Here is a 13,077-nt window from a genome sequence, read left to right on the forward strand (position 1 = left end):
AATTCATGGGCTTCTTAATTAGGAACAAGATAAGAATCTTAATTACATTGCCCTAAATAAAGCTACGTTTATAACCATAGTTTTACTCTTGATTTCAAGCAGTGGATGTAACACATGTCTTTCTTAGAATCATTAAGAAGTCATCATTCTTATTCCACTACTAGTTCTGACATCTCTATGATAAATCTGTCGTGTCCCAAACACACCAAGCATCTGAATGTCTCAGGAAAGTCCTCCCTGTAGTGAATGAGCTGAAGCGGTCTCAGCTCTGCTGGTTAAATTAACTCAAGTAAAGGGCCATGTTGCTGATGGACTCATTTTAGCTCCCAAACCATTACTTAAAGCTATTGTGTATATTCTTAGACTACTCTGCAGCCTGCAATCTAAATGTATCCTTTTGTCTTCCAAGTGATTTTCCTCATTTGCAAGCAAGGGTTTTTTTAGTCCATTGAGGACTACTCATCAGCTATATGACAAAGCAAACACAAAAGTTTTGAAAATTAAAGGGTGAATGCACATCAGCTTTTACCTGAAAAAAATATTAGATTTAATATTATGAAAATTGTATTAGAAATAAGATATACAGTGAGCACTGAGTCAACTTTAAAAAAGGTTACTCATATACCAAGTAAAATAACATTGATTAAGATTAAATATTTGAACAGTGACTAAAACTGAATCCAGTGAATTGCCAGGAAAGGTTATGTAGATTACTGTGTGATGAGTACTCTTATTAGAACTGATTAGTGGAAGATGGTACTCAAGAAGCAAAATTTAACATAAATCCAAAAATAAGCCATTAAGAAATGTAAAGAAATATTCTCAACAGAAGGAATAAGTTAATTTTAAAAAATTTAAATATGCATGATTATTTTTGCTTTTCCAGGAGTTATGGGGTAGAGTAGATCAAAACAGCCCAAAAAATTTGCAGACAAAAGCTCACTTGTACTTTTTAGAGTAGCTGCTAGGCTGTGAACAAAAGTGACAGTGGATCAGCAAATCTTAATAATTTTCCTGACTACTCCAACTATGTGAAGCAGAGTGTTGGTTCCCTCTTTAGCTTCATTTAGCAGGATACTGTAAAACCTGCTACGGATCAGGTGGAAAGTACTTGTGCTGAAGTAAGCATGGAGTATCCTTCAACATACTATAAATTCTAAGTCCATGCTCTTTGAAAATTAAAAGTACCTATTTCTTTGAGCATATTTACTGGAAGCTGTTTCCAAGTAGAAATGCCAGAATTACTTCATAAATTGAGACCGTAATGCTTGGGAGCCAGATTTTGCTATGATTTATAAAAATGCAATCTTGTTGAAATTTCCTTCTGTGCAGAAGGTCAGTAAAAGGCCTTTTCACCATTACAGTGCTGGCACTCAGTGCAAGGTGGAATTTTACTTAAAAAATTAAATGAGCTCCTACTAAGCAGAAAGTCTGGATGAAACCAAGTAACACATTCAGCAAGAAAGTAAACTGGTGACTAGGCAATCCCCGAAATACTTGCTTTCTTAAAAGCCAAATCGTGTGGCCTAAGTTGATCAGGATATTGTGCAAACTGAAGAGAACTGCCCACACGAGAATGCATTCAGTTATGAAATCTATGAAAGTTTTTCTATATTGTTCCGCAACTCTCTCATGAATAAAAAAATCCAACACTTCCTTTTTACCTGTCTTTATCTTTGTGTTAAGGAGTGTATCCTGATGAGATTTTTCTAACTGAAAGGGACCATCAAGAAAAAGTCCTAGTGATAACAGGAATTATCAATACATGAATATGTGCCTGTTGTTTCTATGTATCTGTCCTGTTCTATGACCTGAACTAATTGTTTTAGCTGCTAAATATATATTATATGAAAATGCAAAAGCTACATTTACTGCAGTTAATGACCTTTTACATTTTAAGATAGGCATTCAAATTTACATGTTCATTCGCGGTGATTGACTTTTATATGGAGAAAAGACACCAATCAGTCAATCAGTTTCAACTAATCAGTGCCTTAATGGATGCATTTGCAAAAGGATTATCTCAGCGAAAATCATCTTCCTGCACTTTAACTCTCTGATAGTTATCAAGGATTTCCTTAAACAAAACTTCTCTCATTATAACATCATGTAAATGCTGAAAAAAAAAAAAGCTTGCACTTGGAAAAAAAAAAAGATTGCTAACAATACTTTGTTAAAGAACAACCATTATGTGTGTATACATTAAAGATTTAAAGCATCAGAGCCTGCTATGTGTCCCAATTTCAAAGACCATTCAGTGTGGTAATTTTGGCAGGCTTTTGCCTCACCACCCTGACCCAGCCCAAAGGCCTAAGTTCAGGGTCAGTGAAATGGCCAGACTCCCTACAGTTCAGTGACCCAAAACCCCAAATAGCACAGCCTAAGTCAAACAGACCAGGGATTAATTGAATATATGCCTGTCTTGGATTCTAGAGATTATAAAGGTGACTTAAATCTGCATTTGTGACATCCTCTCTTCATTTTTTAACAGATTATTAGCTTTCTGGGCTGGAGGATATGACCTTCTGACAATGGGTTAATCAATGGGAAAAAAAAGAAAATATTTCCTTTTGGAACTCTCAAATCATTGAACCCAAGCTTTTAAGAAAAGATCCAGGGTTTAAGCATGTCAAATACATATTATTTACTACGGTCTCTTAGCTGCATGTTCATCTGAAATATATATCTCAAGAAAATTATATATATATATTTATCAGGTACAGAAATGTATGCTCCATTTGTGGACTGCAAGAATTCAAGATTGAAGTTTCACAAACAGTACCTTAAAAAGAACAAATTAAGATTATTCTTTTCAGAATAATGACATCAAAATCATGGTGTGAGGTCAAGGGTACCTAACTTCATTTGCTACTTAGCTTTGGAATAAAGATGATAATCATTTGACTTTGCTAAATATAAAAATAATAAATGCTTTGCATCTGTACAGCACCTCTTACTGAAGGATCTCACAGCATTCAGTGTTAATTTCCTGTCATCTTGAAACCAGAAGACTTCAAACCGTATTCAAAAATTTTGGGTGTTGCTACTATATATTCATTTTTGCTCTTTCATCTTATTCTGTTCGCCTGCATATTTTCACAAGATAAGGAAAACAATTTCTTTTTTTTTTTGGTTGTTATATATTATCATGTTATGAGAAGCATTTTTAATACAGATTTTCTTACATGGATGGATGTTTATCACAAGATTCTAAAAGAGTACTTAAAATTAAGGAGGCTGGACATATTTTGCCTGCCTTATGTCCTCATCTAGGAACCAAAACAGTATAAACCATCTTTTCCATTTCCTTCAGTAATTCTGTGTCTAGTTATGATGACCTAAAATTGCCATATTGGTTTTCAAATCCTTTTGTGAAATATATTCATCCATTAGGCTATGTATCTGCTCAGAATTCTAGAAACCAAATGTATTTTCTCACTCAGAGGAGATCTTCATAGGTTCATAAATGAAAAATTTGTTTTGGAAAGGGGGTATGTCTGCGTGTGTATTAGTAATATTGAATGGTAAAATCAGTCTTTTTCCCAGAAATTGCTCATAACGCTGTTTCCATAAAAGAAGTCAGCTAGGAAAGCTGTACAGTCTACCTCATGCTTCTCTTTTCCCTAGCCCAGAGGCTGAGGGAATAAAAAGTCTCAGCAGAAAGCCAGGAAAATGCAGTAGAATATCATTGTCAATCAACTTATATAGAACAATAAAATGTCAGCTACGCTACAGGGTATTTTTAAAAATTCTGTCCAAAACTGATGTGGAGGTGATTTAGCTGTATAATGTAGAGAAAGAAGTAATTTAAGAGATCTTTGAATATTCAAATCTTTTCCAAATAGTACCAACTCAGCTGTAAGCCAGCAGCAAAAGAAACAGTAAAGATTATAGCAATATGCCTGAATCTGATCCATTTGTTATACAGAATATACCCACTACAGAAAAAAAAAAAGAATTACTTGCTTGGTGTTATTGGTAATAAACTCATTTCTGATTTATCAGATACAAAGTATTCAAACACATGGTAAAGTTAGTAACATCTCAGTTTCTCACTGTCCCAGTGTACTCTGAGAGCTCTGAAAGACATTTGTAAGACTGCAAACTTTGAGACAGCCATACTTTCAAATTTTTTAATAAATCAGGACAAGGAACATATTAGTGATTCCAGTTTTATAAGATAACTTGAATAAAAGGAAAGAAAAGATACTGACAGGGATTTCTTCATGAACCCACTAAGATTCAGAATATACAAGGAAAAACATTTGAAGCAAGTGATCACTTTTTCAAATACACAAGAGTCAAAATAATAATAAAATTCTTTTTCCTGAACATTTATGAATAAATAGGGAAGCTGCAGCCACAGAGTTTGTCACTTGTGCAGCTGTGTCATTTTATAGTAAGCCATCTCTTGAGACAACGAGTTCATATAGGAGTAGAACTTTGTAAGAAGTTCTCCTGAAAACAGCTATCCTTAACAAGCTTCTCCCGAATCCTGCCTTGTGTCATGACTCCAACACCCAGCCAGGGTGTATTTGCTTTCCAGAACACAATTGCCTCGTCTCTTAAGAGATAGTAAGACAGGGCCAAGGGGCCTGTTCAGCACTGTAGTGGAACAACGACTTAGTTTTATTGGAGAGCATGACAGGACAAAAAATGTCGTGGTGATTCAAGAAGTGCTGATAATTATTAGTAATTTCAAATGTTAAGAACTCTTCAGTAACGGGCTCTATCCAGTATCAGGCTGAACTCTTTTCTTCCATTTAGCCAAAAGTTTTCAACCCATGCTTTGTTGAATCTGAGTTCAAGTTCAACCATCATATGACAGTTTCATCAACTGTTATCTTTGCTAATAAGCCATCTGGCAGGGTGTCATCTTCTACTGAAAACAGGTGTTTGATCCAATTCTCATTTGTTATACTGTCAAGAAAGCATTCACTGAAGTTGGTGACTAAATTCAGGCAATGTTCTTGTACGTCAGCAGAAAGTCAGGATGAATTTCGAATTAACATTAAAACATTTCCATGGTTAAAACATTTCCCAATTTCTCTCATGTTTTCTTTGAACTCATCTCATTGTATCTTAAGATGCAATTTCTTTATCTTGTCCTTGTTCTATATTCTGATTTTTATCTAATTATTATGTAATATTTTACATAATATTGTATGCATATTTTAATCTCTATATATTGCATTCTATTCATTGCGATGCAAGAACAAAAAGTTAAATGGATGAGTTCAAGAACCTTAGATTGTTGAAAAAGGACTTACCTCAATCAAAATTAAAATTCCCCCCACAAGAAAAGTTGTTCCTTACAATAGAATTCAGAGTTGCGAGCCAATACCTGCCTAAGTTACAGCCTTCCTGGGTTTAGAAAAGAGGGTTTGGACAGTCATTTCCCACTTTATTATGAAATATGAAAAACAAACAGAGCTTTAGCTCTAAAGAAATTAAGCTCTTTAACAAGGAAACAACAAACACCAGTGGCTGACCCACATTTTGACAGCTACTGCTTTGTGGCAAATACTGAACACACACTGAATATGAAAATAGGTGACTTCAGTTTTTACCAGAACACTACAGTTATTGCCATGATCATGCTCAACAAGAGCACATGCCAACATTATTCCATTGTGAATCCTAATTATAAAAAAATTGCCATGTCACAAAACAAGATTTTTTTTCTTAACTTTTATTTTGTTCTTTGGCATACATATACAACCTGACCAAAATTAATAGTACTTTTGTTTGACGACTGTGAAACAAACCTCTGTACTTGTAAATGTCCTATGGGCCCTTTCCTACTCGAAAAAAGCCCAGTCGGGAATCCTTCTTGACTGTAGGTAAAAAAAAATTGTATCAAACTAACTTGCACCTTTTTCCCTATGACTTGACATCACACTGTGTTGTGCCACTGTAAAGATATAAGTATCAAAAACTGTTGAAGGTTTCTCAGTGTGAGCAGTCCTTGAAATCATGATATGACTCTTCTAAGCCCTTCATATAGGAAGTTGGTATTACTTTCAATTCATTTAGCTTTCTATTAAAAAAAAATCAAGAGGCTTATCTTTTCAAGAGCTGTACTTTGTATCAAGGTCATTTTCAAGTAGGGAAGATTTTCACTGTATGATTGAATAACAGGTTATAGAAATAATGTCGTAAGGCACTGGTCCATTATACCACTGAAATAAAACCCAAATGATAAGTAGCAGGGACTCATACTTTCTAAGAATCTTATGCTCCATAGCATTCCCAGGACAATGTCCAATAGCTGTGCTTGAATTCTTTTCTGTTCTCCCCACCACCACCCGCAAGTCATTATTCGGTTCAAACCTATTTTATTAACTGAATTTTGCCCTGTTTCTTTGTGGGGTTTTTTCTACAGCTACCCAAATTTCCTTAGTTCATAAAGAGTAAACAAGATGAACTAGAATTGTTTTATTGTCAGTATCTATTTGGGGACAATTCATAGATTATAACCTTAAAATCTGTGGTTGGATCCTTAGGATGAAAAGGCAAGGAAATTAAGACTTTACTGGAAAAAAATAGCACAGCATTTCTAAGTCACTGAAAATTCAGTATCAAATTATTTGGAGTGTTTATCAATCAGTTACTGGAAAAGGGTAACTGAGGAAAATAAAATCCTCCCAAAAAGCAATTTCTATAACATTGGGGGTGGATTTCAGTTTAAGTGACATAAAATAAAAGCAAAAAGCATCAAGAAGCTGTAATGGATCAGACTGAAAGTCTGTGTAAACCCCCAGTCTGTGTTCTCACCAACAGTGACCAACCGTCTTAGGGACTGAGTTAAGAACAAGGAAAACCTCTAGAGGATCTCCTGCCTTCCCTCTCGCTGAGGCTTCAGGACTTCCTGAGGTGGGACCCTTGAATTTATTAAGTTACATAATGCCAGTACAATATCCTCATACTATCTAATTATTATGAGCCAGATCAAGGATAAGGACTTAAATAGAAAAATATGCATGATAATTGGGAATTATTTAAGAAATGATAACAAAACAGCCAAAACACTAACAACCTATGACTGAAAAAAAAGAAGACAGCACTGATTAAAAAGCAATTTGGCTTAAAAATAAAGATACATAAGAATAAGAAAAATGTCTGTAACAAATACTAGAAGCTGCAAGAAATATACGTGAGAGTTTTAAGAACTGTAAAAAAAATGAGAAGGGAAACAAAATGACATGAACCCCAACGGTCAGGCAGGTGGAACAGCATTTAAAAGAGCTGTCTTTCTGAATAGAAGAAAGAAAAGGATCTTAACAATATTATTGGAATATGCTTGCGCAGATACAACAAAAGCAATTGGAAGCCTTCACTAAGTATTTCTGTTCTGTATATAGATAAATAATCGGATGATGTAATTATACCATAGGATGATGATGAAACATTCTCCATTACAATTGTAGTCAGGTAATTTTTATAAATAATAGCCACTAAAAACAACTGAGTAAATCTGCATATTTGGATAGCTTGTATGGGAGTTGTAAAACAGCTGGAAAGGACATTTCGGGCCTCTAAGAACCCTTGAAATATTTGCATTCTGGGAATATGTTAGACCAGTACTTTTAAAGGGTGATGGCATGGGGAATTATAGGCCTGTCCATCTAACATGGAACTTAGTCAAATACGGGACTGATAAGAACATTGTGGAATATAGTTTATATGGAATTGAATGCGTGTAAGTCAATGCCAGTTTTTGAAAAATAGATCTCCCCAGATCTGTCCACAGATACTTGTTCAAGAAGGTTTGTTTTGGCTGATGAAGAAAAAAGTGCTCATCTGAAGGCATTTATTTATTACTGCAGGATATTTTGTTTAGGAAACCTGAATGAATCAAAATTAATACACATATATTTAATGACTAATTGACTGGTCTCAAAAGTGAAGTGTAAATGGGAAATATTAAGTGAGTTTCTGGTTTGGTCCCATGGGAACTGCATTTTGGCCATGTGCTGTATAACAGTTTTATTGATTACCAAAAACCCAAAAGAAAATCACTGGTACCGCTGGCAGATAAGAAAGACTAAGGCAGTGGTAACTCACAAAGGGGACAGCTCATTGGTACTGAGCAAGCTGATTTCTTGGTAAATTGGCTACAAGCAACTGTATGAAGTTATACATCAAAAAATAAAGAGCAGGTGTTGATCCTAGAGTGGAGGAATCTATGTGAGAACATAGAGTGGAAAGCAGAGCTGCTGGGAGCCTGCGAGATAACCAGCTAAAGGTGAACCCCGTTGCAACACCAAGGCCAGTGCACAAATTCAGTCCATCAGTGTGAAAACAACAGAATGAGGACTGTGAGGATGTTACAGGCAGGCTGAATCACATCAGTACCTGGCACTGGTGTGACCATTTCTGGAACAGTGTGTCCTGTTCGATGCCTTTGCTGGAGATGCCTGTTGATAAATTGGAAAGAGTTCAGGGAAGGGTCACAAGAATGATTATACCATAATTGGAAAATAAAAGCTACAGCTATTTTATAGTTTATCAAAACAAAGGTTACGGAGTACTTGATCATACCATTTTAAAAAATTTTTTGTTTTTTTCTGAGCAGATTGAAATATACATCCTCAAACTTTTAAGTGGCACAACCTTCTTTCTTCCTTCCCAGGTTTTATTCATCTTGGTGTCCACAAAAGTTACATAAAATGGCAGCTCTGGGACTCAGTGAAAATTAGATCCAGAGATCAGATTTTTCTAGGTAGAATTTTCACTACCTTTCAATTAGTGATTTAATTCACTTAAGTAACCTCTTTAGGTATCAGTAGAAAAGAAAAAAAGGTTTAGCAAAGTGGAAAAGAAAGGGGAGGGAAAACAGCAGGTTTGAAAAAAACGTTAACAGCACTGTAGCAAAAGAGTTCAGAAACAGGTTTCTCATTAAAATGAAAAGATCGTTTTAGCAATCTCGGATTCATTTATACCACACTAGGCACAATACAGGGCTGCAAATAAGTTCTGCATTTACATTAAAATGCATATTATTTCTGGATGAGAAGCATATAATTCAGCATATTCTATTAAAAAGGCTACACATAATTGTTTTACTTAGAGAATCTACAAATTCAAACTGTCCACGTCTTGCACCAGCCTGTATAAGCGCATCAATCCAAGGACATCAGTTCTGATTTAATAAAGACATCTAGCAGAACAGCAGCTTATGTGAAAAATGACAGCCACTAGTGCTTGAACCAGCACTAGACAAAAAACTAGACGACTCTTATAAAATACTGGGGATTCTGAAGTGATTTTTGAAAATATAGAACCTAATTAAGCTTTGACTGAAGGCTATGGGTGTTAGGTAACTGGTTTAACCAAGAAGAAGAGAAGGCCCAGAACAGCATATTCCAGCTGATCCCATACTAATTCCATCTTAGTTCAGCTTCATGTATTTACTGGAGGAACCAACGAGAATGAGAATGGCATCAGCCCAATGGGATAGGATCCATAAGAAATTTTCAAGATGAATTTCCAGAACTGTTATCACTTTGATAGCAAAATTTTGTTCTTTCTACTGTAGCTTCTTCCCCTCCAGAAGAGGTAGGAAGTGGTAGAAGTATAACCAAAGTGATCCTTCAGCCTCAGCTCAGTACCATGAAGAACTGCCCGTACCGTCAGGAATGGGCAGTGCTCTGGAGTTCAAATCCGTGTTCCCATTTCTGTGAACTTTTCTTGCACCCTGTGTTGTTTTCTAAGGCAGTAAGACCACTTGATTTCCATCCACACTCTTGATCAGGTACTGTTAAATGACAAACAGCTAACCTTCTAACAGCTGCCTTTACGTTACCTACATACCTGAAATTACAAATAACCCAGCTCTGTATTTAGTTAATATATTCTTAATCCTTTGCTGCTGATGTTCTTCAGAGCCTTTGAGAAGCATCCACCTGTGACCCTCTTTCAACATGGAGATTTTGCCAAAGGCAAACACATAACAAATTACTTCTAGAAGGAGGTACCATATTACTAGATCCAAAAATATCCTTTCCAGACACATTTCACACATTCAGTCTGACAGATTTCCTAAATGGCCATATTTTTTCTGAGGTGGTAATTTCTGCAACATAGAATTTGATTTTGTTCAACAAAAATCAGATTAGCTTGAAATCACTCTTTTTTTGAACAATAATTTAGATGTGCAGGATGATAATAGTTTTATGGCATAACAGTCAGAATTTTTATTTTCTGTTAGCATTATCTAACTGAGCAAAATGCCTGGGAGCCTACAGTAAAAAACAAACATCTCAGACAAGACTTTACACAAAAATTTTTCACATTCCTGAGGAAGATGCCTTGGAAAGTATGTGAAAAGAAATATTTTTCTCTATCAATCCAGGACGTTGGATGAGATACTAACTTACCCATAAACGTTGAATATATAAAATATATTCATATTGAATATACTTTAAATATATATATTCAAATATGAATATATATGCTGAAAGCCTACAAATGGAATTTGTCTGAGACGATAATACAGCTGAATTTTTTTGTATTAACTAAAAAAAAAAAATTAAAACCACAAATCCCAAAAACATAGCTCTGTCTTCCTAAATAGAATGGCATCTTCCATTAGCCTTCCTTAGAAAGATCTTATTTTAAGAAAATATCTATTTAATTTAATTCAGTCTTCCTCTTGTCAAGCTTCATTTACGGTCTTTTAAAAGCAATTACATCTCATATCTTTTGATTAGGACATTGGAGCCTACTCTATTTTTTACTCAATCAAAATTAAGATACTGTGCTTTTCAATGAATTTACATTTGGATGTATTAAAACCTTAGCAAGAGAAAGTAGGGTTAAAGCCACATCCAGAGTTCATGGGAGGATGAGACAGACTGCAGATGAATGCTGATCAAACTCTCCAGCAAAGACTAAGGTCTTCCTTCAACATATGAGAAGTGCCAAATCAGTGACTTTACTTCCAGTAAAGTTCCAGTTAAGAACTTCCAGTCCAGTTTGTCAGAATAAGATCATGGGACTGCCCCTGGGGCAGTGTTCAGCAGTTCGGGGAATGCACAAGGACTGGAAGCCTCTCCAGGAGAAAGGAAAGTGTCTACATAAAAAGCTGGAGGCAGGGCAGAGGAAGAAGAGGGCAGTTTAACTACAGAAGCAGCAAAACAAGGAACATGGCTGCAGCTGAGAGGGAGAAACTTGTCAAACTGATATGGATCCACAAATCACACACGAGGGGGAGAAGCTTCTTAAAAGACTCCTGAGGAGACCTATCCTATGTCTGAAAAATACTAAGATACGGAAAGCAGCTGCTCACTGTTGTTCATAAGCTTGCACTTATGTAACCTATTTCTGTTAGGGTGTGCATCAGTGAAACTACATGGATGTTGTGTTAGAAAAGATAATCAACAAAATTAAAATCTAATTGGAACACCAGACTTGATATAGGACAATTAAGCAACTGAAATATTCTACTCTGCCTTCCAGTATGCTACAGAATATCACAGAAGCTACCCCCTACTTAGCACTCCTCAGAGCACATCTAGAATAATGCATCCCGTTTGGGGCTCCCCAGTAAAAGAGAAATGTTGATAAACTGGAGTGAGTTGAGTGGACAGCCACAAAGATGGTCGGGGATGAGAGCACTTGCCCTTGAGGAGAGGTTGAGGGAACTGGGCTTGTTCAGCCTGTGGCAGGCTTGCAGGGGACGTAATAGCAGCTCTCCAGTGCTCGTGAGGAGGTTATCACGAAGATGGAGCCAGGCTCTTCACAACAGTACAGTGGTGGGCAAGAGACAAACTGAGACAAGGGAGGTGCTAACCGGATAGAAGAAAACCCTTCTTCACCACGAGGCCAGCCAAGCACAGGTTGCCCAGAGAGGCTATGCAGTCTCCATCCTTGGAGGTTTTGCAAGGCGAGACTAGATAAAGCCCTGAGCAACCTGGTCTGACCTCAAGAGCTGCCCTTGCTCTGAGCAGGAGTTTGGGCCAGAGATGTCTTCAGGTCTCTTCCTGTGACCTGACGATCACAGATGCTCATGAGTGATCATAGTTCACGGCCTTTTACTATGAAATGCCTCGCTCTTCAAAGCGCCAAAAAACGATGCCAAGGGCAGAGACCGCAGCATACCGGCAAGCTTCCCCCACCTCTGCGCTACACCCGTGCACAGCCCCCCCGCACTCGCTGCCACAGCCCTCCCAGCCTGCGGGCGCCTGAGGACGGCAAAAGCAGCCGGTGCCACCCGGGGAGCCGGGGTCCGATCTCTCCCGGGGCACCCTGCCCGCGGCTCACAGCCAGGCACAACCCCTCACCGCCTCCGCTCGGGTGCCTCACCGCAGGCACCCCGAAACTTTCCCCGGCAGCCTGCGCACGCTCTTCCTCCCCGCCGGGGAAAAACGTGCTCTCGCTCCCTCCGTGCAGCGGGGACGGGGAGGCGGGCAGCCTGCCTCCCTCCTCCCCCCCGCCCCGGCTCGCCCGCCCGCGGAAGCCTCGCCGAGGCTCCCGCATTGCACCGCCGCGCCGTGCCGTGCGCGGGGCTCGGCGCTGCCCACCCCGTCCCCGGCCGGCGGTATGAGCGCCGGCGAGGCGAAGGAGTATCTGGCCCGCAGGGAGATCCCGCAGCTTTTCGAGGTAGGCGAGGCGGGGGGGGGGGGACGACGTTTTCCGCCCCGTCGGGGGCAGCTCCGCGCCGGGACCCCGCGGCGGGCAGCGGGCTGAAGGTGGCTGGAAGGACGGAGCCGCCAGAGGAGGCTGCGGCGCCCGGACCTTGCGCGGGGAGCCGCGCCGCGGAGGGCCGGCCCCCCCCCCGCGCCGGGGGGCGCTGCCGGGCGACCGCGACTCCCGGGGCCGCCCGGCAGCGCCCGCGGGCCGGGCTGGCGCTGGCGGCCGCGGAGCCGGCGGGGGGCGGCTGCCCGCTGCCCACCTGCCGTGAGCCTCCGCGGGCGCGCAGGCGGGCGGGCGGCCGGCCGCGCCCCTCCGCGGCGCTGCGGGCGGCTGCGCCTGCCCTGCTTCAGCCGCCGGGGGAGGCAGCGAACTTGCGCGTCCGCAGGGCGGAGGACCCCCGGGGCCGCTCTGCCGAGGAATTCCGGCGGGGGTACCTTT

At 39.5% G+C, this 13,077-nt stretch overlaps 1 protein-coding gene across 2 annotated transcripts in view; it reads left to right on the top strand.

The window, feature by feature from the left end:
• Positions 1–12,161: 12,161 nt before the first annotated feature.
• Positions 12,162–13,077, top strand: part of AK5 (adenylate kinase 5) — a 101,526-nt gene continuing 100,610 nt past the window's right edge. For both annotated transcript variants that reach the window (XM_072867016.1, XM_072867018.1), the window contains exon 1: positions 12,162–12,606. In XM_072867016.1, coding sequence (XP_072723117.1) covers positions 12,547–12,606 — 60 coding nt within the window. In that variant the 5' untranslated portion in view covers positions 12,162–12,546. The remainder of the gene's footprint in view (positions 12,607–13,077) is intronic.

Source organism: Ciconia boyciana, chromosome 7 (genome assembly GCF_034638445.1).
Source record: "Ciconia boyciana chromosome 7, ASM3463844v1, whole genome shotgun sequence".
Taxonomy (NCBI): Eukaryota; Metazoa; Chordata; class Aves; order Ciconiiformes; family Ciconiidae; genus Ciconia; species Ciconia boyciana.